This window comes from Meira miltonrushii (assembly GCF_003144205.1).
Source record: "Meira miltonrushii strain MCA 3882 unplaced genomic scaffold FA14scaffold_5, whole genome shotgun sequence".
Taxonomy (NCBI): Eukaryota; Fungi; Basidiomycota; class Exobasidiomycetes; order Exobasidiales; family Brachybasidiaceae; genus Meira; species Meira miltonrushii.
This window is the reverse complement of record NW_020289947.1, coordinates 934,590-958,200: the sequence shown is the minus strand read 5'-3', so window position 1 is coordinate 958,200 and position 23,611 is coordinate 934,590. Positions and strand designations below refer to the sequence as shown.

Sequence of the window (23,611 nt, the reverse complement as noted above, 5' to 3'; positions counted from 1 at the left end):
GTCCCCATTTCCACATTCAGGCCGCTCTTCCAGTCAAGTCAACTCCTCTTAAAATGCATTTATATGCAATACACGCGTATGATCAGTTCACACATTTCATCCGATTCAATTCAATTACGGCCCGAAAATTCGCCTTTTGACGGTAAATGTGATTTCAATGAATGGGCGTTCGATCATCAGCTCTAAAAGGCTAAAAGACCGTTTTTTCGACTGAACTTTAACCTCCATCAAGTGAAAAATAATAACCTTTTTAATCTCCGCATCAATGTCAACTATGACATGAAAGATGTGATCGTGGGGCATTCTTTGAAATTAAGCGGCACCGTTCCTTCTCGAAAGAACATAAATTTTGATCTAGATTAGTCAAAATACATGACTTAATAAATGATCATCAACTCAACCAAGCAGGGACAGAATCCAGCTTGTACCCTGATCAGTCTGTACGAATGATGCGCATTCATTTGAAGCACTCCTGCGTACTTTTCCCACTACTTCAATCTGCTGACTGCTTACATACGCAAAGAATGGAAGGCTAGGCCATTTTCACGCTTTGCTTGTCTGACGCGTTTACTGCAGCCTGCAAGCCGAGAAAGAAAAAAAGAAGTTAGTGTAAAAAAGTGAATACGCGAGTCATCCCTTTTTTGTATTGGTCAATACAATTGCACTTGTATTATTGGCCCCACTGCAGATTTTTTCTCTTAAAGCAGAAGAAGAGGAGAGAGAGCATTCCCCGATTTTTGAGCTACAGGCACTTCAACAGTCTCTTGAATTCTTCTCAAATTATTATGACTCTCCTTCTTCCTCTTAAGCCGCAGAAAGTTATATCCGATGTACATCCCTTTCACCGGAGTGGGAATGATCACAACCTTTTACTTTAACCATAACATCCAAAAAGCTATCCTAACTTGGTAACGATCAAGACGTATTCCCTTGCGTCTATCGTTCCTCACACAAATATCTCGTCATCATGTCGATGTCAAGAAATCTAGCTCGCCATCGTGGCAACATGCTACGTTCATCTGCCACCACTTCGGCCAATATGATAATGTCAAGTTCATCAAGACGCATTCTACCTTGCGTTGGAATGGCAGCACAACAAGCACAAAGAACTGCTTCTTTCACAACATCAGCACATCTACGCAATCCTGATCAATCCAATCCAGCAGCCACCTCAAATGCACAACAGGCCAGATCTATTTCAACAAATGCACCAAAAGAACAAGCATCTCCCGTTCAAGGATCTACCTCTGCCGCAAGACCTGAGCCATCACCTTCATTCCAACAAACACCTCCAAGTAGCACCCTAGCCAGACATCAACAACAGGAAGAACTTGATGAATCTTTCGTCGGAATGTCAGGAGGTCAAATCTTTCATGAAATGATGCTAAGACATGGTGTTAGACACATCTTCGGTTATCCAGGTGGTGCAATTCTGCCCGTGTTTGATGCAATCTACAATTCTAAAAATTTTGACTTCATTCTACCTCGTCGTGAAGATGGTGCAGGTCATATGGCTCAAGCTTACAGCCGTGTGACCGGAAAGCCTGGTGTCGTGTTGGTCACCAGTGGTCCAGGTGCCACAAACACAGTCACACCACTTGCCGATGCCCAAATGGACGGATCCCCACTCATTGTCTTTTGTGGTCAAGTCGCCACAAGTGCAATCGGATCGGATGCTTTCCAAGAAGCTGATATGTTGGGCATCAGTAGAAGTTGCACAAAATGGAACGTGATGGTTAAGAACATCACTGAACTTCCTCGTCGTATCAATGAAGCATTCAAGATTGCAATGAGCGGAAGACCTGGACCAGTATTGGTCGATCTACCGAAAGATGTCACTGCTGGTATCTTGTGGCAAGCTTTGCCTTTCTCTCAAACAACACCGAACCAAGCTGCTTTGCCAAGTCGTGCAACCGCTCGTCCTCGCTCACGCTTGCTTTCTCCTTCCAGCAATGCATCTGTTGAACTTTCGCCTGAAATCAGACAAGCTGCTGATTTGATCAACAAGGCTAAGAGACCTATCATTTATGCCGGTCAAGGAATGCTCTCCAGCCCAGAAGGTCCAGAATTGCTCAAAACACTCTCTCATCGTGGTCAAATTCCCGTCACAACCACACTACAAGGTCTAGGAGCATTTGACGAAAATGATCCTCTTTCTCTGCATATGTTGGGTATGCACGGTAGTGCTTATGCCAACTTGGCCATGCAAGATGCTGATTTGATCATTGCTCTTGGTGCACGATTCGATGACCGTGTTACTGGACGTGTGGACAAATTTGCACCTCATGCAAGAGCTGCTGCAATGGAAGGACGAGGTGGTATTATCCATTATGAAATCATGCCAAAGAACATCAACAAGGTCGTTCAAGCAACATGTGCGATCGAAGGTGATGTTGTTCGCAACCTTGGCAAAACTCTGAGTTTGATCACAGAAAATAAAACACGTGGAGAATGGCTAAAGAAGATTGATGAATGGAAGACAAAATATCCATTCTATTACAACCCTGCCGCTCCAGACGCGCCTGCTAAACCACAAGAAGTGATGGAGGAGATTGATATTGCCGTGGGACCTGAACGTAAGAAGGACTTGGTCGTTTCTACCGGTGTAGGAGCACATCAAATGTGGGCAGCACAACATATTCGTTGGACTACGCCACGTACCTGGGTCACTTCTGGTGGTGCAGGAACAATGGGTGTAGGTATTCCATTCGCTATTGGAGCCAAGGTTGCACAGCCTGAAAAGATTGTTATTGATGTTGATGGTGATGCAAGTGCACAAATGACATTTATGGAAATGGCTACTGCAGCAGAATTTGGTGTTGGTGTAAAGGTTTTGATCTTGAACAATAATGGACAAGGAATGGTTGTTCAATGGCAAGATTTGTTCTACGAAGAACGTTATAGTCATACAAAACAAAAGAATCCTTCGTTTACCAAATTGGCAGAAGCATGTGGAATCAAGGGAATTTTGTGCAGCAATAAAGGAGAATTGAAAGAAAAGATGGCAGAATTTATCAATTACGATAATACAAAACCTGTTTTGATGGAAGTTTTGGTGGAAGATAAAGAACACGTTTTGCCAATGGTTGCTGCCGGAAAAGCACTACATGAAATGGTACTACATTCTGATTTGAAATTGGAGCCAAGAAAATGATTTCGCAACGAAAAACTCAATCGCTCTGACCCGCCCCGCCCGCTATCTAAAAATCCTCGACTTAAATTGTTTGAGGACCTGTACTATTTTTCTCTTTGTTCTTGACTGCTCATGAAATCTTATACGAATGATTCTCTGATTGGCTTGTGTTGTGAGTGATTATGCTTAGACAAAGGGTTTCAGCTAACAACGGATAAAGGCCTCTTTCTTTGGAAAGCACACGCGTTCGGTGCAGGTACAACTGCAAAGTCTAATCGGGAATGCATGCACAAAACATTTAAAGTTGCATACGACACAATCGACTTCTTCCCATTGTTTAATCATATGTAGAATATTGACAAATTGCTCATCCTTGCATTGTTACGACCATCATCACTTTTGCCACAATGGCAGCAAGGTCAGCACTTCGCTGTATGGTAAGATCATGCAATGTCAGCTCGAAAGTGCTTCCTTCTACGATCACATCCGCTCCTTTCGCCAGAGCAAAGATAGAAAGACCATCGATACATTTCATACACACTTCAGCACACAGCAATGCCAACTATAGACGATTTGGAGATAGGCCGACAGAAGGACCGCCAAGTGGCTATCCATCTCCTTTCCCTCCCAGAAATGGCCAAAGTCAAGAAATACCACTTTGGAAACGATTTGCAGTCCAACAAGGCCAGAACAGTCCACGTCGAAGAAGAGGTGGATTTGATCCGTTTGGCCGGGTAGGAATAGCAGCGATAGTTTTGGTAGGAGGAGGAATTTTTTATGTTGCACATTTAGAAAAAGTTCCGGAGACGGGTAGATGGCGATTTATGTACGTAAGTCTTGAACAAGAAAGACAAACGGCAGATCAAGCGTTCCATCAGCTCTTGAGAGAGATACAAGGTAGCATTTTACCTGCAAGTCATCCTGTTCATCAATACGTTCATGGAATCGCATCGAGAATCGTTCGTGCTGCTTCTATTCAACGTCAACAAGGTAATATTAAAGCAAATCACTTTTCCGATAGTCTTCATAGCGGTATTCATCATCCTTCTGATCCTCATGAACGCAAACAGGATGTGAAATGGCAAGTGTTCGTAATAAAAGATGATACGCCACAAGCATTCGTTCTTCCAAACGGAAAGATTTTTATTCATACTGGAATTTTACCCATTTGCAAAGATGAAGATGGTTTAGCAACCGTTTTGGGTCATGAAGTTGCACATCAACTCGTTCGACATGGGGCCGAAAAGATGTCAAGTGCATACCTGTATATCATCCTAGGTTTCGCAGTAGAGTCTTTAATCGGAATCAATTTTGGTATTTCAAGCTCTGCTTTACAAATTCTTCTTGGGTTACCCAACTCACGTGCATGCGAATCAGAAGCTGATCATATCGGTTTACGATTGATGAGTGTTGCTTGTTTTGATCCAACAAAAGCACCAGGTGTTTGGGAAAGATTTCAAGAAGCAGAAAAAAAACTCTTTGGCGGCGGTTCTTCAGTTTTTACGGAAATGTTAAGTACTCATCCAACAAGTGCAAAGCGTTATACGAAAATGAAACAATGGTTACCCGAAGCAGAACAAATTCGTCAAAATTCAAATTGTCCAAATCCTTCAACGGTATCCTCCTTCAAGGAAAGTATACCTTCCCTTTCCCGTGCTGGATAATCTCTCACAACTCATACAAATCGGATTCTCATACTATACCATATCATACCCACCACTATTGCTCAATCAAAACATTCTTGAAGGGGAATAAATTGAATCTCTTTTAAAAAAAGGGAAGGATACTACAAACTTTTATCAATGAAACGAAACTCTTGAGACGAAAACTGTTTTGCTAATGAGAAAAGACGAAACCGGTATGAATGAAAACGATGAATATGAAAACAAATGATGATACTTTTTCTTGAATGCGTGGTGACGGAGGTGACATGGAATACAAATATACCCCAAAAAAAAGATTTTACTTGTGTGAATGTTTTTTTTGTTTTTATCTTCTTTTCCTACGTCCGTGATCGAATACTTGCTGATTTATCGGTGAAAATATAGTCCTGATTATCTGAAGTGAAAAGCTTGCGTGTGACTTGCTGCCAAGAGATGGCAGACCCGATGGGTATGAGAGGTGAAAAAATGATTTAAAGACGGCGTAAAGCGTAGACACAAATTTCGATCTCGATATCTTTTGCGTTAGGAGAAGTAGTATCATCATTGATACGGCTGAACAGGGCGTCCCAGAGATAGTCGAGTAAATAATCAGCAGCTCCTTTGCTCAAACGACCTTTTTCGCGTAATACGTCGCGGAAATGAGAATCGTACAGATTCTTGAACAATTGAATCATATGTTCGGTAAATGCTACTCTTGATAAGCATCCTGACTCGAATGCTTTCCACGCCGGATGTGCCAAACGTAAGGGTGTTGGTTCATTGGGCAAGGAAGATGCAGAGCTTGCATTGTCACTATGACCCAGACCGCAACTCCATTCCAACTTCCACTTATCCTCAACACTCTTTAACGCTGCTTTTGTTTGCTTGGCTGTTCGGGGATGCATGGGAAGATCCAAGAGGTGACGAGCAACATCGGATTTCAGCATATAGCATGATACCAATCGCTGAATGCATGGTGCCAATACATTGCTTAAAGTTGTCCAAATGTCCTTCTTTGGTGCTCGGAATGCTTGAGCGTTTGTGATGTTGTTTGAATTCTTCTCCATAGGAGAGGTGGAGTATGTGGAATTTTCGTCGTCAGTCATCGCAGGGTCTGAGGAAAGACGATCTGGGCCCAGAGATGGTCGATTTGGCTCGTCACTGCGAGCGATGTAAGCCATGAAAAGCAATCCATCCTTTTTGAACTCATTGGCACGAGAATTGAGGAACGCTGTCAATTCAGCTTGTGCAGTAGTTGCTCGACTGACGTGAACATTGTTTGGCGTATGAGTCCAATGCATATCCATTAAGCTGATACCGAGATGCATCGTATTAGGAGGGGCCAATCTTGATACGAACGGACGAGCGGCAAAACTTGGGAAGATTGTGTTGGTGAGACACGGTACATGTCTGGCTTGCCAATGAGCGTTCAAGTATGAGTCATGATGTGTTTCCAGCATTTGCGTCATTGCACGGAAATCGGTCGAAGGAGCATCTTCGTGAGTGACACAGACATTGATCTTACTGTCTTGTACTTGGAATGCAGATTGATGTTGGCGACCTTGGAAGTAGCTTTGCTTGGTGTCAATTTTGCTTCCTTCTTCCTTGTTTTCATCTTCTTCCTTTCCTTCTTCTTTCTTTCCTTCTTCATCGCTTTCCTCCTTTGCGATTGCCCTTTTAGCTAAGGCTGAGATGGCTGGGCGGAAGAGGGTTCCAGATCGGGAATTGAGAGCACCATACTCCATCATATTGACAGTTTCACCTTCTATACCGGATAGAGGAACCGTGCCGATGAATGCCTCGATCAATTCAGACACTTTTGCACGTACGCCCGGACCAAAATGACCCACTTCTCCCGTACCCATCAAACCACCATCCAAGTTGGATGCACCTCCGGCGGCCGGTCGGGCATTTTTATCATTAGCTTCATTCTTGCCTTCGCGTACACGATCAGCAAAGATTCTGTGGTCATCACCGAATCGCGAATGATATGATGCGCTCTCGGCTCTGTATTCAATCGATGGTGATAAAAGAGCTTTGTGACCATGCGAAGGCGTGTCGAGCGGTGTACTCGTTGTGCCGTGCATTTGTTGAGGTCCAACAAATGGAGAGCTATGACTGGTGCTGATGTTAGAGCTATCAACAGAGACTGATCCTTCTTCGATATCATTCATATGTGAACCATGAGGATCTTGTGTGCCTGTGCGATGAACTCTGCGTTTTCCAACAACACCACTAGATCTTGGTTCACGGCGAGATTGCAAACCACCGGTGGTACGACGTCTGTTCAATTCAGCATCGTCCCTATCCAATTCGGCGAATGTTACCTCGTCCGCTGCACGGTCTGATTTGACCTTCGCGTTATGACTGAAATCATTTTGTGCTTCTGTGAGCTTGAGACCGCTCATAGCGAGGGCATTGAAATCCATTTGTCCAGCAAATCGATCGTATCTTGCTTCCATAAAGCTGCTCATCTCAGAAGAAGACGTTTGAGGAATGTGCGTAGAGAATGCTGAAGAACCCATTCGAGCTCCTAAACCCATTCCTAAACCTGCACTGACGACACTTGTCGGACTCATCACTTGAGACAAAGCATCAGACGACGTGCCTGCAAGACTTGCAACTTGAGATCTGTGATTGTCATCTTGCATGGTTGGAGGTGTCAATCCTTCCTGACGACCGATATCAAGAAGCGTTGCACGGGAAAGGAGTGGTACAACTCCAGATCCATCCTTCTCATCGCTCTTTGATCCATGAGCATTGCCAAGCAAGCCTGAGTCTTTCATCTTGGATGATTCTCCCGAAGGACCATTCTCGTCCATTGGCGTAACAACTGCCACGCCATCCTCTTCCTCGCTATCACAAGTGGTATCGTCGGTCAAAGTGGGCGAGTTGTGTGAATGAGACCGTGCATGTTGGTGAGTTGGACCAAATGATCGTCGGTTTGAACGGCTTTCGGATACGTTGCGTTTATGCGCTGCATTTCGACGTACCAGTCTGGATGCCATCGGTGAGGAAACTGGTGAAGAGGAACGTGAAGATGATTCGACGCTTTCTTTGAGTCTGGGTAAATCATCACTGATGTGTACGGACTTTTGTACGGATGCGCCGTTGTTTCCTCCTAAGCTGGAATGCGAATCCATAGAATGCAAAGGTGTTTGTGCTTCCGACTTGTCCTCCTCTGCGGAGGGATAGTATGATTTGAGGCACGATTTCAAGCTAGGGTGTCTTTGAGATCCTTGATTATAAGCAGGTACGGAGCTCAAATCAATGTGTTCATCACTTCTCTCGATTTCGGGAAGTTGGAGTGCAAAACTTGTATCTGACGTTGGAGAAGTGACCGCAAACATTGAGCTAGGACGCTCACGTAAGCCATTGGACAAGAAGCTATCTCGTCTGCTTGAGCCAGAGGATTCCAGATGATTTGGTGTATGAAAGCGAGGGATGGTATCAAAATTTGGCCCGTTTGAGCTCATCTCATTTGCATACAATCTGGCAAAGCTACCTCCAGTAGGAGGTGCAGATGATTTAGCCGTCCAAGGTACTCCAGCTTCGCTCTCACGACGTCCGCCTGACAGAAGGGAAGAGGTGCTAGTTGAAAGCGATTCCAGAGGAGGCGCAGTATTTGTCTCTGGTCTTGCTGTCAGGGCCTCAGCAGCCCACTTATGTAGATCTTTGGGTTCATTGACCGACATATCCAAAGAAGCACGTACGTTGGTCTGCGATAGTCTTCGGGAGGAGAGTGCGTCTGTAGGCATTGTGCTGAGCAAATGCTGATTTTTGGTCCCTTCTGTGGTGAACGGATCAATGCTTCCACTTTCGGATGAAATGTTTGACGATCGCATCTTTGTGGTATGCAAATGCTTACTCGAATCCGTTCATGGAAGATGGAATGCAGTTGTGACCATTTAAGACTGTATAGATGACGTGATGAAAAGAAATAAAGATGTCAGTACGACCGCATTCACTTGCAATTTATTCACCTTCAATAATGTTCGCGGCGTATCAAGTAATCGCACACTTTTACAGCCCCTCCCCCCTTTCGGCTCCTTTTAGGCCGTCAATACGATCTAAACAAGACGGGGATCGCTAGTCCGTTGATCCTGGCAGATAACTTTGGCGATACCGTTTTCGCTTCTTCCCCTGCTTAGCATTCTGAGAAGATTTTGTCTTCTGATAACTTTTCAGGATCGGACGTTTATTCTCCTATTTTCTCCGTCGGCGCCGTCGGAATGCATATATATGATCTTTATTGAAGTGGACACTTACCTTTTTTTCACGCCACGCCTACTTGCAGATTGGATCGATAATGAAAGTAGGCTGAGTTTCCGTCGAATGCGATCAAAGTCAGCTTAAAGGTGAAATGTAGTACCGCCAAGGGTTGAAAGTGGTGTACGAAATAAAAACGCCTTTGGGCAAATTGAAGAGAATGACGACCAAAGAGGCGTTCAAAAGTCCGCTTTGGATGATGATGAAGTTGAGATGTTGGTTGAACGAAAGAGAAAATTGACGATGAGGGGAAAAGAGGATGTTTTACTTTGTGTCAAATGGGCGTACTTGACTTTTGTTTCCCAATATAGTCAGGTACATATGACAGCTGCAAGTGCAAGTTTTCGATGCGATGGATGTATGTTGTGATGGCAAGTCAACAGAGAGAGACGGCAAACATTGTCCGTAAAAGAGCTGAGCCAAATGCATAGACATGCAAAGACGTATTCATGCAATCATAAGAAGCATTACACTTTATTCCAAAAAATAGGGTGTGCCTATAAGTTTAATCATCTTAGAAAAGGCGGGCGCTAAATGAAAACAGGGTTTATTATTCCAAGCCGTGCCTGCAAAAGTGCCAAGGGGAAGATTGTTGTGCTTTAGCGTATGTTTGTACACGCACGCACGCACGCAAATTCGAAACCGAGAATTGCCCCCTCCCCATTTTCAAAGCAAGTGATCGATTGAATCTTTTGTACGTATGAACCCGCAGGCCCGTCCGTGCCTTTATTTCGACGTAAGCAAGAAGAACAAGCCCTTCTCTCGAAAGTAATGCATTGTTTTCCATGGAGCAAACAAGATGAATTCAATGTCTCATTTTGATCGATAACAAAAAGCAACGGCAGAACAGAACGCCGTACAGGCCACATACCAATTCTTGTCGGTGAAATATGTGAAAGACATATCATCTTGCATTAAAAGCATATGATGGAATCAAAAGTCCTCTTCTCCTTTGACGCTACGCTGTGCAACGCAATGCCGTCGCTGCAGCTCCGCTTTCTATTTAATGCGCGCGCTGTGCTCTCTTTTTCTTGTCTGGACCTGCAGAAACTGTGATGCATGAAAACATTGTCCGCCAAGATTTTGTCCGACCACAAACGCGTGCGTATTTTGTCGGATAAGCCAGAGTCTAGAGGTTGTTCAAGCAAAAACTGTCATTGCTATCCTCTTTCTCGTTCTCATTCCTTTGATCAAGCATTACTTGAACAATAGGATCTGTCTCACTAGAAAGATCCTGCAATCATGATCAAATACTACACCTAACAAAACACAGAGACGGCGCCGGTATCAAAGAGGGTGGCTGTGTTGAGTATTGAATGCATTGTCTTAACGCGTGTCGCCGCGCTTACATGCATTCGATATCCTATCTAGTCCCCAATGAAAGCCATGGTGAAACATACTCGATCATTGAAAAATCAACCCTACCCTCTCAACCTTCTTTGCATACCAAACAGACGAGATTATTTTCCGAATTAAGACGGAGTTGCCTCTTTGATTTGATTTGACTTGACCGACCTGTCAAACAAATACACCAAAACGTGGGAATCGGTAAGGCGAAAAAGTCCAGACAATTAAAGAAAGTCAGACTGTTCCGCTTTCCCGAGCTACATTACAGTACGCCGGCCAGCACATACGCGTGCGTGCGTGCTTACGCCCAAGTTCCCCCCCGCAAGTTGTTTCGGAGTTTTTTGTTTGCTTACTTGCTCACTCATTGTTCACACGCCCACACGCATTGCACCGGATTCAAAGCCACAATTGTCTGTCATCTTGATAGACTCTTCTAGGCCTTGTTTTCCATTGATCGAGTCATGGCGAAGTTTACCGTAATCGAATTCAATGGATGTAGACCCTCAAAACGAATGAATGATTGCGGAGAATTGTGTTTCATTGATATAAAAAGGATAAATAAATTATAGGTAGAGCAAAAGGAGGGAAAGGAAGGGATAGATGATGGCTATGTATATTGTTCAAATTGATGTTCCAATGTGCTTTTCTTTTGCAGGAACAAAGGTCGAGTATAGAATGAAGCGCCGGTTTGAGTGCACATCATATAAAAAGTGCAGATACAAGTACAAATGATTGACGAGGGAAATTGATGCATCAAATAGAAAAGACAGAGCGAAGAAATAAGATGAGATTGCCACGCTCTTACGCAGCTGCTGCCGAGCTCGGTTGACCGGTAGATCTGTGAGGTGAGAAAGAGAGAAACAGTCAGCAATCATATGGTCTATCTGAGAAAAACCCCAAATTCACCTTCTACTCACTCGATAATCTGAAGCACATATTGCTTCTCATCAACGAATTGTTCATCATCTTTATCGTTGTGGAAATTCGACAAGAATTGCACCAATCTCTCACGATTCCTTCGCAAGATGTTCTCGATCACTGGAGGTTTCTTTGGATTGGCAACAAAGACTTTGAAAACGTGGAAAGCTTCAAATTGAATATTCTTACTTCGATCTTTCAGCAAATTCATCATATCCTTCAGGTTATCTTCATTGGAGATATACTTGGTCATCACGTTGAAATTCGTTCTGTCCAATAAGATTTCCCCGAGCAGCTTGAGCGATTGTCGTTTGGTGACATAGTTCGGCGAGTGCAATAGACCTTTGTACATTGTGAAGAATCGATCATAATTCTTTTCTAGATATTCAGCCACCATTGGCTTATGTCGTGTTAGACACTCTTTGAAATTGGCGAAAGCGTCACATGAGATGCCAAATGTCGTCTTTTCGATATGATCCGGGAATGTGTAGAACTTGTCCGAGTATAGAAGTATCTTTGCCAGTCCTTCATGTCGTAGCATCTCCCTCAAGATCATTCCCGTATTAAGCGCCACTTCAGGATTCTCGTATCCCTTCAATGCTGTGAAGATCACTTCTGGCTTTGTAGTCAAATATTCAACCGTTGGCCACCGTGTCCCGATCTGCCTCCGCAAAAGGTTATTGAATATCTGTGAAACGTCCTTTTTTGCTTCGAATTCAAATCTCCAAATATTTTGAACGAGTAATTGCAAGACATCATTATTGTAAACTTCTTGTGCTAATTGTGCAACTTGATCAGGTTGTGGTTCATTTTCTCCATCTCCATAAAGGATGAATTTGATTTGAAAAAGATTTTTTGAAACTTCTTCGCCTGCTTTTCTCTTTCCTTCTGCACTCACTCCTGGTGCGTCTAATCTGGTCGTTGCTTCCCGTAAATTTCTTACCAATTCTGGTGGAGTCTTTTGTTTAGATTTGAAAAAGTTCATCCTGTTGTCTTCTGGAGTTGCTTTTCTCAGTGAATGACCTCAACGCAGAGCTGGAGAGAGGATGTCTTCGTCGTTGTTGTTTGTTGTGAAGATGATAGGAGCTTCTATGTATTCGTGTGACTTTGTTATAAATTTGTTCCCGTGTAAACGCTCGGATCTCCTTTTACGTTAGGGTTCCGTTTTTTGATATTTTTGTGACAGATTTGTGAATCGGTCTTGCGAGGTATATCGGATGAAGGTCCAAGCGGTATTAATTCGGGATTAGTCAGTCGGTCTTTATGGTGACCCTTTGTTTGATGTTTGGATGTGACTTGTTGTGCTTGATGGTTGAGGCTGGTAGGAAGAGGTGAAATCTTGAAGCGGTACTGGTTGTGAGACTGTATGATTCCACTGAGTGGAGTTTCTTGATCAGATCAGGATGCTTCCTTTCTGGAATAGCTGCTTATGATTGCAATGAATGCTGTTCTTGTTGTTGTTGTCGTCCTCGTTAAAGCTCTCTTTGATGCTGAATCGGTGAAACACTGCCTCTCTTTTATTATTATTTTTTGATCTTAAGCGCGTTTCACTTGACAACAACAACACCCCGCACTAGATCACTGTTTACACGCGTTGTCGTGGCCCTCTCCCTCTCTCTCTTGGCCCATGCGTGTGATCTTCTATTCAGGGGCTAAACATCTTATTCAGATCTTAAACGGACTTAAGCCGGCAATAGGATATTCGAGAGCAAACACATGATCATTTCGAATTTAAAAAATGACATGATGACGATAAAAGAGTCAACTGTGATCAATAAGTGGTCATGAAGAGATGTAGCAGGCTGGACAGTGTGAAATGCAATTACACCAGAAATAATACATTATGTCAAAATAATAAAAGCTAATCTTATAACATGATGTTTTCTACAATCACTGATACTCAAATGCTTATTCTCCAGGTCATTTGTATCTTATATTTTGTGGTAGATGATGTCACTTGACAATTCCAGAGATAGCATATCATCTTGAACGAGATTGCCGACAAAGTTTGGAAATTCATTATACTATTCCATCATCTCAATGTGATCTCAATCACTTTTCTTCATCACAGCTCCCACGTGCTTTCTCAAACAATCTCAAATAGAATCTCCTCGGAAATATATACATATGCACTTCGATCGGAAATTATCTGCGAAGAAAGTTTAAAAAAATTGTGATGAAAAGATTGCCTTTTTTCAAGGTTTGTTCATTTATGCACTCTATACCAAACCCACAATTAGAAGAAGAAGAATTTTCCGCTTAGCTGTCGACTGTACAGCTAATGAGCAATAAAAAGATGCAACTCTATGCGGCCTTTGTTTGTCGGATTTGTAAAAAGATGTCACAGAGGTAACCATTGTATGTATGCAATCAGCATCACACTTTTTTAATAAAGTCACTGTGCGTTGTAGAATAATCCTCCGATAAATATACTCCCACTTTCAAATGCCGATGAGCAGTGTCCTCTTTGTATGCAGTGATTGGCAACCAGCATCTCTTAGTGGATTTTAGAATCATTCTCGAGTGTTATTAGCGTAGGTTGCAACTTACAAGTGCATACATTGTCAGTGGCGTAAGGCTTGGATTGTGATCGCGCGGGTATTGTATGTAATTCACCGATTAATACACCACTAGCTTAGCCCGAACGTGTAATGAGTAGTGAATACAATGAGCAGATATTATTATACGTACATCATACGAATCTGATTGATACCAATTTGATCATCCAAGTCATAAATGATGATTAGCCTGATCGGACAAATGATGAGCAAACTGACCGCTTCCGTTTAAATCGGCTCAGCAGCACTTGGCGCCCGCTTGTTGGCCTCTTTTTGGGCTCAAGGGTTCATTGAGATCGCGACACTGCCTTTTTATTTTATTTTTTATTTTATTTTGTCTCCGCGCCGGGTTGCACAAATATAAAAAAAAACACATTTATTTGTACAGTGAGATACTGCCTATGCACACAATCTAAACCTACAAACACACTTTTGTGTTTGAAACACTTGTCTTATGCCTCCATTACCGATCAACAAATAAAATACAATGATTATACACTACGCTTGTATGTATTGCGCATGATTTTCGTCAGTCCTCCGATCTGTGTATCCCGTCCGCGTATGAGCGAGCCTGTTTTGCGCCTTGTCTCTCTATGACTACTCCCTTTCATCACCATCACATCCAAATACCCCCCTTCTTCTTACGATCTGTTACGACCGAGTTATACCTTTGTACAAAGGTAGCTCTTTAACGCTTATCAAATTTTAACGACTATGTAAGTATACATACACACGGTATTGTGGGCGTCGTCGTGTTGTTAGGAGAAATGCTGGCAAAAGGAGTATCTCGAAAAGATAGGGAAATGGTTAGGAGATGGGAAATACAACCAATATCCAAAGCGCACAGTGTCAGAATGCCGTAATTCCCTCTCATGACAGTCTCGATTCAAACCAACTTTTTTGGATGTTCATCTGCAAACGTTCAAAAAGTCGAATTAGTAATTTGGCCTTTTTTGTGTTTCCGATTGGATGGTTGAGATATGTTTCGCGTTCCTAGCAAGCAAGGCACGTAAACCATGCATGCTTTCTTGCGATGGGAATATTGCACGTCTTCCAACAAAAGATCTTGATGTGGGGAATTGAGTTGATCCTGCTTCATAAACGCATTTCCTGCAAAATATGAGCAGCAGAACCAACTGCTCATTCGAAGCACAGATCCTCTATGGTCAGACAGAAGCAGTTTTATCCCTAATCTGCATGACCCGTATCGAATGACGATTTGAAATCTTTTCACCTTCGTGCACGGTTCTCCTGTACACGGTATCGAACGCCAAATATTTACCCAAATGTGCGGATGTTTAACAAACAAAGACGACTCAAACTTCCGATGAAAAAAATGTACAGACTTACTGACTATAAACATATCTTCCCCTCTGTCCTCTCTTCTTCATTATTTTTCCCATCTGCAAATTGTTGTTATTCAACAATTTCAACAATATCTGATCGACCAATACATCGTTGGATTGCACTGATTTTTCTCCTAACCCCGTCTTTCTCGATGTTGGCCCGACGATCGAAATAATAGTTAACGACTATTACGAACCCAAGTCTTTCAAAAGATTTGTATTGCACCCAATACAAATTGTCAGGCTATCTAACGAAACATTCCATCCATCATCAAATCCCAAGCTCCTCTTTACGACGTATTCATTTTCTAAGCCCCAGCTTTGTCAACAATTTTTCCCACGCTTCAAGAACAATCAATCGCCCGTCTGAAAATCGCCAATCAAGCACACTGCTCCTGGACGATATATACTTTCTGCCGATAAGATAAAAATAATCGTAAGTAAGCACCTGATGCATTTCTAGGCCTTTCTCTGACGTATAGGAACAACTCCTATCCTCTTGACAGCTAGTACTTTTTTGCAAGCACGCTGAGAAGTTTAAAAATGGAAGATCAATTGGTTATGCATGGCAGTGAATTGCCTTTTCCAGGCATGGACTTGCAAAACAATACGCCTCCCCTCCTCCTTTCTCCTTCATCAGATCCAAATCACAATCCGTTCTTCTCTTCCTTCAACGACACCACCTTCCAACCTTTTTCTTTTGATCTTGTTGAACTCAAACATCATCAACAAAAACATCTTCATCCACGTCGCAGCTCGTCATTCTTACTCGAAGACGACGAAGAGGACGACGATTTCTTGTCATCAATTGGAACACCAAGTGGCCGTGATTCATTACATCCAAGATTCAGCAGCTCATCTGCCGCAAGTTCAATCTCATCCGCAACACCTTCGGAAGCAGACAGTGATCTTTTAGATCGTAACAAAGAAGACGAAACAGGGCTCTTGCGTATCAAAGAAGCTCTCGTTTTCGGAACCCAAGAAGAACTTCACAGTGAATCCATGCAGGCGCTTGGATTGGGATTCCGTCTGGACACAACAAACGCTGGATTGGACTTATTAAAAGGAACAAAAGTTGTTGAATTGCAACAGCCAAATCATCTCGAGACACTTCCCCAAAACAACTCTGCCGCTTTCAACAACTTTAATCTTTCTGACTTTATCTCTGATCACGATCAAGATCAAAGTACAACCGAAGAACAAAACTCGTCCACCCTGCGTGCTAGTCAAATAAACTCTTTCCTTTCTTCCGATCGTTCTGGTTCTGGACAACGTGAAAACACATCCTCAAGACCAGGATTACCAAGCGCATTTTCTTCGCCAGCTGATTCACCTCAGATGTCCAGTACATCCTACATGGTTTCAAACGGAGGCAGGCATTATCCTGCAGGTCAAAGAAGCTACAGCTTTGCAGCCGGACAAGGCGGCATTGATGGTAACAATTTGTTCACCGAGAGAGAAGGTACGAGTAGCCGAAATGAGATGGGATCGATTGATCCTCTTTCGTGCAATCCGGCTTATATCACTCCGGGTGGTATGGCAGACCCAAGGATGCATAGTTTAGATGATGTCTTTTCTTCATCTAGCATGCCTCCTCCTCCAACAAACTTTTACGGAAACATGGAAGGAAACGATCAACGTTCTGCATCGATCAGCTTCCCGCATTATTCTGTTTCTCCTGTGCAAGGTTTGCGTTCTTTGTGGAATGAAGATAATCGTCAGAATGACTTTGTCAATGCAGCTAATTCGCCTTTGACAGGCTACTCTAGTGCAATGATGAATGCTTCCTTCTCCGCACCAGGAATGACCCCAACAGGTGGGGTAATTCGCAGCAACCGTGCGGCCACCATGTCCTCGCATGGATCGTCACCGTATGCCAGCCCAATGACACACTCACCTGCGCCAAGTATGGTTCAACAAGCAGCTCTTAATGGTCACATGATCAGCGGTATCATTACCAAACGAAGCCGTGGTCGTCGTGTTCCAAGCAATCCTGAAGAATTGAACAATTTGGGCAAGAGTGGAAAGGTGTACACATGCAAGGTTCCTGGATGTGGTAAATGCTTCAAACGTAGTGAACACTTGAAGAGACACGTTCGCAGTATTCATACTGATGAGAAGCCTTTTATGTGCCACTGCGGAAAGCGTTTCTCTCGCCATGACAACCTCAACCAACATGCCCGTGTTCACACCCAAGGTTCAAGTATCAGCGGAGAAAGTTCATCGTTCATGATGAACAGCAACACCGATGCTGAAACTCCAAGCAGTCTTGCGGCTGTTGGTGAACGTTTACGTAAAGCCATTCAAAGGGATGAAGAAGATGCGGCTGCCAAGGCAATGGAAAATGAAGATGCATCTCAAGCCAATATTAATGGAATCTTTGGAATGGACTCATAATGTGTTTCCAGCTTAACAGAAAAACACTGTCATTTCTCAGTTTATTGTATGCGTGCAACAATCGTATACACACAACGCTCCTTTAATGTTTGTAGAATGTCAACGCTCATTTCTCTTTCGCCCCAATACGTTCGTCAATATCAAAGTACGATCGGACAATCCGCTTCACCGTTTCGATTCTTTGCGATTTGCGCTCAATGCAATTTGCCCCTTTTTGTCCAACCTCAACCCGGATTGGATCTGATGTTTTCCCCCCTTTCCCCAATCGTCTCGCTCTCCGCCTCACTTGCACTTTGCAGATTCATCAACAGACCTTACTATATACTCAAGAGACTGGTGGTGATCTACATATTCCCGTACAAGGAGCGAGTGGACTTTATTTCTAGGTTCCGTCAAGATTTTTTCTCGATTCTCTCTGCGCTTTTCCAAGATTGCTCTCTTTTTTATAATTGCTTTCTCCGTCATGCATCTTTTTCAAACAGATGTGTGTGATGATCTCGGATTAGCAAGTTGCTCCTTTTGCTCCTCTTTTTTTTTACTTCTTTCTGTCTTTCTCGTAGTGCTTTGGACTTGTTCTTTTTTATTTCTACTTATCTTCTTATTTTATTTTCGCTTTTGAAGATCTGCAAGTGCATCTACAGTCAGCTAAATCCCCCTTTTCTTACCCCCTCACCCCTCTATTTTTTTGATGTGATGTCAAAATTCTTTGTCTACTTATCTCTTTTCCCTTGATTTCAATGTCATATATTTCTTAAAAAAAGTCAAAAGGTTGCTACATGCTGATGCTATTACATGGAAAGATGATAAAGTGAATCAATCATGCCTTCTTTCGGTTTTGTTTATTAGATGAAGATCTTTCAAGGATATCGTCTGCCACTTGACAATATTGTGCCCAACGGGTTGCAAACTTTTGCGCAACTCTGCGGGTAACACCATCAGAAGGTGCACCCTTGACGTTATCAGCAGCGATTGTGATACAAATTCCATCTGCATAGGTGATAATTCCGATTCCTAAAGTACCTTTTCCAGCTTGAGGAGGAGCACAAGCCCAACGAGTAACTTGACGATCGGCAAATTGAATGCCATCTTTACTTTGTGGTCCGGGCACATTTGTAACAACTGCCGAAAATGCTTCCAACAATAAATCTGTACCAAACTTTACCACAGGACGAAAAGGTACCCATAACATACTCGGGAACAAAAGTGGTGCTTGCCCGGTAATTTGAACGGCCCAAAAGAAAATCGTTGGTAATAAACCTGATTTTAAAACGCTTAATCGTCGGGCAACATCGTGTAAACGTGCATGCATGGGTTTTGCACCTAAAGGTAAACCATGTTGTTTTGATGAACCGGAATCGGGTAAAGGCAAAAATACCAAACTACCCGTTGACCAATTACGCATATCCCAATTTGCTACCGGACGAATACTGATCGGGATCATGAGTGCTAATCGTTGCGGTAAGATCTTGTTTGCAAGTCTTGTGAACCTCACGCGCATCGTTGGTGCAGGTACTAATTCTTGATGATCACGTTCATCCGAAAGCACATCTGCAATGATCGTACACAAGATATCGTTCAATGTCAAATGTCCGAACCAACTTCTTTCTTTTCTGCCCAATGCACGATCAAACCATCCGCCCGGAACTGGTCCACTGAATGCTTTTTGCATCTTACGAACATCGCTCATAGGCATACGATCACTCGTTGCAAATTCACGCTTGTCCACACGAGCGCCTGCATATTCACTTGTCAACGTCAACGGTCTCCAGCCATAAAGAAGGTATTGAGTCGAAAAGGTAAAGAGCTGAATGATTGCATTGAATGCATCCATCAAGTTACCCATCAACCAAATCGTCCAAAACAGACTAAACATGATCAATTGCAAGACGATCATATGTCTATAACGATCAAGAGGTTTGAGAGATTTGTGTAATTTGGATGGGCGTGCTTTTCCTCGTCTGGCAGCACGAATGGTCGCCTTGCCTTCTGTCAACATACGCTCAAGCTCAGGACCAAAGCTTGAAATGTAAAGTTGCGACATCACAAAGCCTTGACCGTCAGCCATGCTATGATGACCACGGGTGATCAACGCACTTCCTTCTTCGTTTCCTGCCTCTTTGAAATTGTCAATGACTGCCATTTCCCACAAGGGCTTGTTGAAATCCCAATCACGAGCAATGAATTCTGCGGTAAATGCGTCCAATTCTTCTCGTCCAGCAGGCTCTGGTAAACTGTGTGTGCTCAAATGACGCTTGACGTCCCAATTTGGATCATCAATGAACGTACTTCCGTGAAATTTGCGACCTGTATTTGTCAAAATTTGACGATATTTAGGAAAAATTTCAACTTGACGTTTTGCATTTTCCTCGAGTGTGCTCATTTCAATCTTTCCTTTAAGAGTAAAACTTGCCGCACAAACAGGATTGAATGCAGAAACACTTGATAATAAAATCCACATATTATCAATTCCTCCGATCGCATCTTTACGTAATTCCCATTCTTGTTCCAAATGTTCTTCTACCCACAATCCACGTTCGATCAATTGACGTGCCCAATTACCCGTCCAACCGGGTTTCTTGCTTTGATCTTCCAATCGTTCTTCTAACGAATCAGCCAAGCTTTGTAATTTTTGACCTAGATAAGCAGAAGATACACCTCTGATCGGTGTAGATGTTCCACTTCCGTTTGCCGGTGTATGCAAACCAGATCCAAATCCTCTTGAAGATCGTTTACGAATGTGAGAAGCATGGAAAGCTCCCCCATTTTGAGAAGTTTTCATGGATGGCGGTGAAGTTTGATCAGACATTTTCTTGTTGTTGAATCCGGTATCAATTCGTAAACCAGCAGATGCGATCGCTTCGTCTTCGTCTTTGATACGTAAACTTGAAGAGCTACTATTTGCACTTTTGTTGCCGTAGCCCAACTGAGATCTCTTCCTGGACAAAGAAGCTAAACGGGCCGATCTACTTGATCCACCGCTATCCAAATTTGGCGTAGAAGAAGGTGTTGAGGTTGAAGAAGATTGCTGTAATTCAGGTGATGATTGATTGGAAGGAAGAAGTAAACTTCTATCCATCACTTATAACCCCACACACACACAGGACGGGAGGGAGAATGAGTGGGATATGTAAACTTTTTTTCACACAAGGAAAGATTGAAAGGCCGGGAGAAGAAGAAGAAGAAATTTAAAGCATAACTATCATTTTAATGCAGACGCGGTGCTGTTTTTCCCACAAGAAACTTTAATTCCTTTTTCTCACCCCCACCAAAATTAAATCCTCTCGATTCACATACAAAATGTGGAGCTTCAGGCTCGAGAAAAAAAATAAAACTTGACCGGCTACCAAATGGACGCAAAGTAACCGCGCGAAGCAACTTGTATTCAACCTGACGAACCACTCTGTGCTTACCAAAAGCAAACTAGATAAATGATCACTACTCACTCAGAAGCATGTAGATGATGCAAAGATTTATATTCAAGAGAATTCCATATAAAGCAAGTGAGAATAATACAACTCTCTTAATTGGTGTATGAATTTGTAAGGCGAAGAGCGAAAGAAGGGAAAGAAGGAAGGGTTGGTAGAATCCAGAAAAGGCAAATAGTAAAGTTATTGAGCACATCCCACACATCAATTGCGCTTCCAAGGCATGGCTGGCAAACGAGCCATCATGCCTTTATTCCAACGAGTCCTTCTCAAACCCGCACCTTCATCACTTTCGCCAATGCTTTCCATCTCTTCAATCTTTTTACCATCTTCCGGATTTCCAGATCCGTGGAAACCTGCAAATCCAGCAGGACGATCTTCAGGTAAAACGAATTGAGAAGCATCAAATTCACGTCTTTCAAATACGAATTCTTCTCCACGAATCTTGCACAAAACAAATCTTCCTCCAATACGAGCACCACCTGATGCCAACGTCCAACCGATCGATCCAAGAGGTGCAGCAAAGAATGCTCCTAAAACGCTGTAGTCGTCTCCTCCAATGTACAATCCGTTTGAAAGACCTAACAAATTTCCAGCTGCATGAGCGTCACCATGATAATAGATCAATCCAAAGATAAACGTTGTAAGGTATCCACCACAAGCACCTACGAAAACATCAAATCCGTTGAGGAAGTGCAATTGAGGTACCAAGCCTAACAAAGGTGCAGGCAAAACGGCAGCAGCTCCCAAATCAGCAACCAAGAATACTTGTAAGATATCGATATTCTTCACTGCCAAAACGACCGCTGGCACATTGATTGCTAAAAGGGCAAGACGACAGAACCAAATGTTGACTCTTCCCAAGAAGACATCATTGTAGATTGTTGTAATTTGAGCAGATTGGAATGTATCATAAGCGGAACTTGAGAGCAGTCCGGCCAAAACGATCACGATACCGGTAACCCAATTTGGCATAGTGGCCAAGATGTAAAAGAATGTTTCACTTCCATCATCTGTAGGCGTGATTCCGTTGAACAATCCTGCCCATTGAGCGATCGGACCGCAAAGGCCAACAAAGAATACGATTCCAAAAAGTGGAATAGCTGCAATAAAGACAGAACCCCATAAAGATCGAATGCTTTTTGCGGCAAACGAACGTTGCCAAAATCCTTGATTGAACATTTGTGAAAAGATGATGGCAACAGGTAAGATATACCATAATTGACCACCTAACTTTTGTGGTTTCAATAATCCTGATTGATCGATTCGTTCTTGCGTGACATGAACTTTTTCACCAATCGCGGCGGCAGCAATGATGATGAAAATCATAATCACAACAGCATTGACGTTATCGGTGTACAAAGATGCACGGAAACCACCATAAGAGGTATACAAGAACGTGACGAGTGCGATCACAACAGCAGCAACTGTTGCGTCCACACCACCAAGCAATGCAACCACTGAACCATACGTGTTCAATTCCGTAATCATGAAGCACAACATGAATGCCACAAAGATTAAAGCCAAAAGACATCCTACCGGCCAGCCAAATCTACGACGAACGAATTCGGCAAACGTGAAACCGTCTGGATAATTTCTGCGCATATACATACCCAAGTATGCAAACACAAAGATTGGAATCACGGTTGCGAACGTGTATGCGAACAAACCCAATAATCCTGCATCGGGAATCACACCGATTTGAGGATAAGAGAAGAGCAGACTGGAAGACATATCTGTGAGAGAGAAGGGAGAGAGAAGCGGGTGTCAATAGGGTCTGATGAGCACATAAAGCGCTCTTGGCAAATGGGGTGGGGAGACATCAACCTCACTCTCTCTCTTTTCAGAGAGATAGAGTAGAGTGTATGATGATATGAAAAGAAGGCACCAGCTTCTCGACGCCAGCATTATCTGGATCCGATGCATGGTAACGGTATGATCTCAGCCCTTCGAATTGGTGCGTGAACACTTCTTCGGGAGCACCCGTAGCCTGAGCCTTTTTTAGTAAAATATGAATGACAAGAAAAGTATGGAAAGGGGGAGAATACTATGAAAGATTATGTGACTATGTAGATTGTTTTGTGTAACCTTAAATCGCACGTTCATAATATCGCCCTACCATCTTTTCGCTTGTCAACGAAGATCATAAAAAGAGCAAAGAGCAAGAGGGAGCTTTTTGTTTTCACTGAGCCACAACATATACGTTACCATGATGAAAAGAGATGGATGATCCAAAGATAATACTGCGTTCGATAAAGCTTGATTGAATGGGTGTTCTTTGAGAGTATACTAACTTGATGCGATCCAATTCAATGCCAATGGAAATGCAGATTGTGTTCTCAATCCACTAAGGAAATCTACACGATTTTTCACTTTCCATCCTGCAAAGAAACCGACACCACCGAAAGCGACCAAAGTGGTATAAACCAAAGCGTTGGCCTGATAAGTTTGCAACATGGCCACAAGAAGAAGTGTATGAGGAGTAGGGGGATAATGGTTGATAAAGAGAAAAGCTAGTTGCACCCTTCTTATCTGTAGGAAAAAGCTTCTCTCACAAACTGTTCTGTGTGCCTGC

General features: G+C 42.9%; 7 protein-coding genes across 7 annotated transcripts; 3 read left to right on the top strand and 4 right to left on the bottom strand.

Moving 5' to 3' along the window:
* The first annotated feature begins 814 nt into the window (after positions 1-814).
* FA14DRAFT_162442 (acetolactate synthase) lies at positions 815-3,292 on the top strand. Its single transcript, XM_025499609.1, has one exon. The coding sequence runs from the start codon at positions 968-970 to the stop codon at positions 3,152-3,154; it is 2,187 nt and encodes a 728-aa protein (XP_025352566.1). The 5' UTR covers positions 815-967; the 3' UTR covers positions 3,155-3,292.
* Positions 3,293-3,894: 602 nt separating this feature from the next.
* FA14DRAFT_115640 (uncharacterized protein) lies at positions 3,895-4,734 on the top strand (the record flags this gene model as incomplete). Its single annotated transcript, XM_025496119.1, has 1 exon — positions 3,895-4,734. A coding segment is annotated over one exon (840 nt), but the record flags the coding sequence as incomplete, so codon positions are not given.
* Positions 4,735-5,267: 533 nt separating this feature from the next.
* On the bottom strand, positions 5,268-6,863 carry FA14DRAFT_127236 (uncharacterized protein; the record flags this gene model as incomplete). The annotated part of the gene is made up of 1 exon (XM_025496785.1): positions 5,268-6,863. One exon carries the CDS (start codon positions 6,861-6,863, stop codon positions 5,268-5,270), a length of 1,596 nt encoding a protein of 531 aa, XP_025352564.1.
* A 4,064-nt stretch (positions 6,864-10,927) lies between these two features.
* On the bottom strand, positions 10,928-12,499 carry FA14DRAFT_86700 (Mo25-like protein). Its single transcript, XM_025503009.1, has one exon. It carries the CDS (start codon positions 12,293-12,295, stop codon positions 11,306-11,308), a length of 990 nt encoding a protein of 329 aa, XP_025352563.1. The 5' UTR covers positions 12,296-12,499; the 3' UTR covers positions 10,928-11,305.
* Positions 12,500-17,239: 4,740 nt separating this feature from the next.
* Positions 17,240-17,404, top strand: FA14DRAFT_112856 (uncharacterized protein; the record flags this gene model as incomplete). Its single annotated transcript, XM_025495988.1, has 1 exon — positions 17,240-17,404. A coding segment is annotated over one exon (165 nt), but the record flags the coding sequence as incomplete, so codon positions are not given.
* A 1,024-nt stretch (positions 17,405-18,428) lies between these two features.
* FA14DRAFT_127103 (uncharacterized protein) lies at positions 18,429-20,390 on the bottom strand (the record flags this gene model as incomplete). Its single annotated transcript, XM_025496780.1, has 1 exon — positions 18,429-20,390. One exon carries the CDS (start codon positions 20,388-20,390, stop codon positions 18,429-18,431), a length of 1,962 nt encoding a protein of 653 aa, XP_025352561.1.
* Positions 20,391-20,810: 420 nt separating this feature from the next.
* FA14DRAFT_169094 (uncharacterized protein) lies at positions 20,811-23,493 on the bottom strand (the record flags this gene model as incomplete). The annotated part of the gene is made up of 3 exons (XM_025500185.1): positions 20,811-20,866; positions 21,363-22,772; positions 23,331-23,493. 3 exons carry the CDS (start codon positions 23,491-23,493, stop codon positions 20,811-20,813), a joined length of 1,629 nt encoding a protein of 542 aa, XP_025352560.1.
* Between the last annotated feature and the right edge of the window lie 118 nt (positions 23,494-23,611).